Source organism: Branchiostoma floridae, chromosome 11, assembly GCF_000003815.2.
Source record: "Branchiostoma floridae strain S238N-H82 chromosome 11, Bfl_VNyyK, whole genome shotgun sequence".
Taxonomy (NCBI): domain Eukaryota; kingdom Metazoa; phylum Chordata; class Leptocardii; order Amphioxiformes; family Branchiostomatidae; genus Branchiostoma; species Branchiostoma floridae.
The window spans coordinates 21,808,049-21,814,670 of NC_049989.1; the positions used below are offsets into that span (position 1 = coordinate 21,808,049).

Sequence of the window (6,622 nt, forward strand, 5' to 3'; positions counted from 1 at the left end):
AGACCAGCGGCCCCAGAACTGCGTTTCCGGAGCGCGTCACAGCTTCGGACGTGACAGTTGCCGTGGGGTGTTATATTAAGAAAGAAGCTGATATATTTCATGTTCATGTCATTTGCATCTGTATTTTGTACCAATTAGTTGTTGATGTGTCCAGAAGTAAGTAGTACACCGCTCAACTGTATATGTAAAATTTATCAGAGATGCAAAAACAGTTTTACAAAGAGGGCGTGTCTTCGCTTTTACATTTATGATATTGAATATGATATGCCATTTTCAGGTCTCCCTCGTATTAGAGCTAGTATGTAACTGAAAGTTATCGACGGGTTTGTGAATTGCTTTCAAGTTCAACAACATAACTGTATAAAATAAAGAAGAAAAAACAGTCATCAATACGACGTAACAGTGCAGAACCAAGAATATGTTGTATTGTGTGACTTTCGGTCCGTTTTCGAAGCGCCCCCATTTCCTTTTCGGTGTGCTGATCTAAAGCAACAAACTATTATTTAATGTTAGCCAACAGGTCTTTACCTCTACTGCTTCTGTAAAATGTGATATTTAGTAGTGCAGGAGCTAGAAAAACGGACGTCATGTTTTCTTCCTCCTCGGGCCGGCCTATCAAATATTCACAATATCGTGCAGAGAGAACACATAAATGTACGGCCTGTCACGGAGATATGCCACGGTAGACTGGGGCGCCCGGACTTTCGTGACTTTCTGCAGAACACGCGCACGTCCAATTGTTTTGAGTCTGAAATCAGACCATTCTGTGAGAGAAGTTCGCATAGCAGCGTTAGCACCTGGACTAATCACTTATTCATTTTGTTACGACCCGGTCATCTTTAGAGTAGCTAATGGATAGTATTCTCCAAGCAGAGGTTAGGTCGCGGGGATAATAGTGGCTGGAAGTTTTACCGGCCTACTCAGGTGTCTTCTTAATGATTTTTTTTACAATGCACAAATACGGCACGGACATTGCTGGTGTGAGAGTACAGAAGGGATGAGTTAAATTGCTAATTTATTAGAAATCTCCCTATATGCATATAGTTTTAAGTTTTTTTTAATCTTAGCGTCCTTTAATACTTAATTTTTCTATTATTCGTATGTCTATTAACATTATATCCTGTTGTATGAAATTGTCAAGTCTGGCATCAATTTAGCCGACCGGCTTGTACTGTTAGACATTTAACTAGAAGTTCATAAATAAACCATTTATTAATATTTATGTATGCAAATGAGTGCAGTAGAGCTCGGAGCCTCTAGCCAGCCAGTGACTATCGAGTTTCACTAAGAAGCGGCAACTTATAATATCTGCATTCATTTGGCCCCAGCACTTTATTAATCTTAATTAGTAGCGTTTGTTATATTAAATATGTTTAAAATGATAACATTGACGCCATTTCTGATACATCAGATAATATACATGGACAATGCATAACACTAAACTTTAACCCTAGCTATGATACAGCAGATACGCTTGTGTGTGACGTCACCTGGGCTGGCGATTGTTTAGTAAACAGACGTACGCATTGCCCGTAACTGTCAACAGGAACCCCACAGCCTGTATCAAACAGCCAAGATGATTTTAGAGTAAACTAAACTAACTTTAAGGAAGACAAGGAATAGCTTAATTTGTAAGCTATAAAAATGCCAATCGTTCATGTGTGACAAAGAGAATAGGCAGGGGTGGTGAAACAGCGTCAAACCCTTTGAGATAAGGTTTAGTGACCTGACTTAAACTTCAAAGTTAGACTTGATGTTTGCGCTGAAAATATGTATTTCTGATTGTTATGTACCCAGCGTATAACTTAACTGTAATGTTTCCATTTCTGGCTCATAAATGACATTAAAATCCAGGTCTTCGTACATTCCACAGGATCACAACGACAGAACAGCTGGACATGGAGTCAAAACCCGCTCTTCTGGCAGTCTGCTTAGCTGTGGTTTCCGCGCTCATCACCCAAATGGGCGGGTTAGAGGACAACTCCCGCCACCTGTGTGTCAGACCTGGAACTCAACAACTGTGGTGTGTACAGGGTTTACTCGAACCCGCGCGCTCCTAACGCAAGTACCTCCCGACATTCCCAAGTCTGTCATCACGGTGGATCTCAGTGGTAACAACATCACTAAACTGTACAGCGGCTCGTTAAGTGGGTTAAGAAAACTAAAATCATTAGACATGGATGGTAATATTCTACATACCATCGACGTTGGTGCGTTCGCTGGATTATCTAACTTGAGGCATTTAGATCTCAGTGTAAAAAATATCAGAAATTTACACGATCACATTTTTGACTCTTTGAATTCATTGGAAAGTCTGAAGATAGAGGAACTCATGATCAGTGACGACACAGAAGAGGACCGAGATACCACCGCTAGATGGGTCAACAGCGGAAGTGGATTCTTACAACGACGCCAGCTGTGGGCACCGCTGTACAAACTGAAAGAATTGAGTCTACTAAGACCTAGCGACCTCTACTTTGGACCTGTATTTAGAAATCTGTCTCACTTGGAGAGTATAGAAATACAGTTATGTTATTACCCTTCCCTCAGTTTTGAAATGTTCCGGCCGCTGTTTTTTACTCTGAAACATTTCTTCATTGAGTGTAGTGACACGTCTGGATGGGTATTTGTGGAGCCCGGTCTGCTGAAGTCATTCACACATCTGCAGACGTTGGACCTCCGCTATACAGATTCCGATTTTCATGACGTTCTGTCTGAACTCCGACACACGCAGATTCCGGAGTTGGCCATGGCATTTGACACGTGGGATTTCGACATTTACAACATAACATCTGTTATACCAGCGGAAATAAAAGGTCTAAAGTACTTAAAAACTTTGCTTGTGGATGTGACAAGTGATACAGACAATGACTTCATACAAAATGACGCCTTTGCGAATCTGTCACATTTAGAAAGGCTGGACTTGCATGGTGACAGATGGAATCCGGATCTGCCAGGTTCGTTACTCTTGACTCTACAAGACAAGGCGTTCAGCGGACTGTCCTCACTCACTCATCTTACCCTGAGATGGAACCATCTTTCTGCTTTACCACAAGGCGTGTTTAAAAATCTGACCTCTCTTACTCATCTTAACTTGACACAAAACGCAATTTCTACTTTACCAACAGACGTGTTTGACGGACTGACTTCAGTCACTCATCTTGACTTGACATATAACAAAATTTCTTCTTTACCTAAAGGCGTGTTTGCAGAACTGACCTCTCTGACGTATCTTGACTTAAGTCATAACAACTTTAAAACCTTGGACAATTTTGTTCTCCGTTACAATATCTATCTTGACTTTTTTGACCTCAGTTACAATAAGTTAGACCAACAAGCACTATGTGACATCATCAACGGTAATTCATTACACGTAAATCGTCTGAATTTGAGTCATAATGAACTGACAGCTGCAGGTTTCGAATCCTTTTATTCCAGCCCTAGTCTAACTTGGAAAATTGTTGTGCTTGATTTGCAGTACAACAAAATTACAGATTCCCCTGACTTATGCGCCAATGCGAATGACCCTTTCGACAATGTTATCTTCTCATTTTATATATGTGAAAGTTTGGAAACACTTCTGGTAGATAACAATAGATTAACGGAGTTTCCTTCAAAATGGCTTTCATCAAAATTGTCAAACTTAAAAACTTTGACGGTTTCTAACAACAACATCCAGCGTATCAAAACAGAAAACCACCTAGTGTTTGGCAACCAGGAACCAGCGTTGGTCCAGCTGGAACATCTGGATCTCAGTCATAACAAGATCAGCACCGTCGTGCAATCCGCCTTTCGTGGACTATCGCGGCTGAGGTTCCTGGATCTAAGTTACAACCAAATACAAAAGATAACAGAGAAAACGTTTGAAGGTTTGGGCAACCTCACTCACCTAAACCTGGCAGCCAATAGGATAGCGGTGATAGGGGGCGCCTTTGAACGTCTGTACGGGTTAAAAGATTTGAATATGGGTGGAAATAGCTTAGCTGTTTTGAATGAAACAGCACTGGGTCCTGTTGTCAACAGGCTGGAGAAACTGGACCTTACAGACAATCCGTTTCTGTGTGACTGTAACTTACTGTGGTTTGTTGAGTGGGCCAACGACAAATACGACAGGGTGCCGAACTTGTACAACCCTTACCCTGACGTTGGTCGAGGCTACACGTGTTCTAATCCGGCAAAATTGCGCGGACGACGTTTGATAGACGGGTTGATCCAGAAACAACAATCTAACGACAGAAAAAATCCGTCAGAACGAAAGTTCTTTGACACAGTCTGTAGTCATGGATTCCAACCAAACAGACTCCTGGCTTGTGTGCTTGCCTCTTCCGGCATCTTCGTCGCCATGATGACCATTTTCCTGGTCGACTACAACATCGATCGTTTTCAGTACTACCTGTGGATGTTGCTGAGACCAAAGATTGGTGAAGTAGAAAACCAAGAGCCGCCCAGATACAAGCACGATGCTTTTATTGCCTACAACAACCAGGACGTCATGTGGGTTGTACATGAAGCAATAGAAAATCTGGAACCCGACTACAGTCTGGTCATTCACGAGAGGGACTTTGCAGCCGGCGCTCCCATTGTGGAAAACATCGCGGATGCCGTGGAAAACAGCCGGAGAACCGTCTGCCTCATCACCAGGAACTTCCTGAAGAGTAAGTGGTGCGAGTACGAGTTCCAGATGGCCCAGTACAACATGTTTGAGGAGGGGGGAGGGAGGCGTCTCATCCTGGTGTTTCTGGAGAGGATTCCTGCCAGGATGCTGAAACGATTCCGCCATCTGAACGCCGTAATGAAGAGGGACACGTACCTGACGTGGCCGGACGACGTGCGGAAAAGGCCGCTGTTCTGGAAGCGGCTGCGAGACGCTCTGGGCGATCCTCTACCCCGGGACCCAGAGCCTCAACAGCAGGTACAAGATCTGGAACGGAACCTTCCGGAGCAGCTGGTACAAGATCCGGAACGGGACATTCCGGAGCAGCTGGTACAAGATCTGGAACGGAACATTCCGGAACAGCAGGTAGATTACCCTGAACAGCCTCCGGTAAGGAACATCGTGGAAGTGCAGGTGCATGTCCCCGTACGGAACATTCCGGAACAGCAAGAGGAATTCATATTACCAGACCCAGACGACCCGTGGTTTGGAGATGGGGATAATGTGCCCCTCCTACCTCTGTAGCCACTAGTGTACCTCTTTGTTTCCAATGCAAAGTTGAACTCTAATGTCCGGGACAAAAATTGATAGCAATAGCTGGTAAATTGGTAAGATGGTAAGTTGAAGAAAGTTCATGGTGGTTTGGTTCCTTTTTCTGTCATGAGATTGTCCCGAAGCAAATTAGTCTTAACTTCCAAAACAAATGGAACTTACCCAAATTTGCTGATAGAACTAGTCACTCGGTGAGCAGTAGATCGTAAGTTGAAGAACGTTTATGTTGCTAGCCGTCTCTGATAATTGGTTGTTGTAAATGGCCTCTCGTGGTTTGGTTCACTACACTGTATCATTTGATTTTTCGTTGACATACTACACTATTTCTGTGATTGTTTTAATGTTGTAGAGTTAACTATTGATGGGAATTTCGACTTGTGTACATATGGACTAAATTCTGTGTTATTGTCTATTGTATCAATATGCAAGTTGCACCATTAATTTTGATTCTGGTGTGATGTGAATTACTATTTTTTGTAATTTGATATCAAGGGATGGCTCTTATTTGAGATTCAAAAAGAGGCCATTAACACTCTTTCTAATAATCTTAGTGATGGTTGTACTGTTGTAACTTTGTACTCTAACCTGATTTTAACACCATATCGTTATCTATTTCGGATACACTTATGTTATTATCTTTTATTGTTTGGTAATTAGGATCTTAAGGTTTATTTTGTAGCAGTGTTTTTTTTAGTTTGTAGTGGACTGAACGAAAGAATAAACAACAGAAACATGTTTGTACTGTTTGTATAACCTGGTTGGTTGTAACAAGATATCATTGATTTCATATTTACTCATGTTAGCTTTTATTGCTTAGTTAGTAGAATTTTATGGTTCATTTTGTATTTCTATTTGTAGCCTGTAACTGTTCAAACGAAATAATAAAATGCCGATTAGCACCAATTGGGTTGCAGTTACTTGTGATGTGTGTGTGGATACATGCAGAAAGTGAACAGCACGTTACCGGCAGCTACTTTTGGTCTTGCCGCTGAGCCGTTACCAAAAACTGATACTGAAGATAAAAGTAGCGCACAGTCAAAAAACAAGAATTAAACAAAAGTCGCATCATACCCAAAGAGCCAAAAAAATAGCTTATCTCCAAGATGTATGGCTTTCTTGTTATTCCTTTTTGTGTTGGGGCGCCCGTTGGTTTGTATGGTATGATATTAGTATCCATTATACAATATTTTACTTTCAATTCGTGGCATTTACAACTGCTTTGTATGATTTGCAGTGTGGTCGAAAAACTTTTTTTTCATTTTTGGAAACAGATGAAAATTAATACGTGCGCGGACGTCATCCATATGATCAAATTGACATGGCCTTTAATAAGCGAGAAAATGAGCATCACAGCCTCTAAGTTTATACACACTTTACAGGTTACACTAAAGCACATATACAATGTAGTAGTCTCTA

At 41.6% G+C, this 6,622-nt stretch overlaps 1 protein-coding gene across 1 annotated transcript in view; it reads left to right on the plus strand.

Moving 5' to 3' along the window:
- Positions 1-5,179, plus strand: part of LOC118425396 (toll-like receptor 13) — a 6,106-nt gene extending 927 nt beyond the window's left edge. The window contains exons 2-3 of the mRNA XM_035834205.1: positions 1,874-1,997; positions 3,680-5,179. Coding sequence (XP_035690098.1) covers positions 1,874-1,997; positions 3,680-5,179 — 1,624 coding nt within the window. The remainder of the gene's footprint in view (positions 1-1,873; positions 1,998-3,679) is intronic.
- Positions 5,180-6,622: the final 1,443 nt, after the last annotated feature.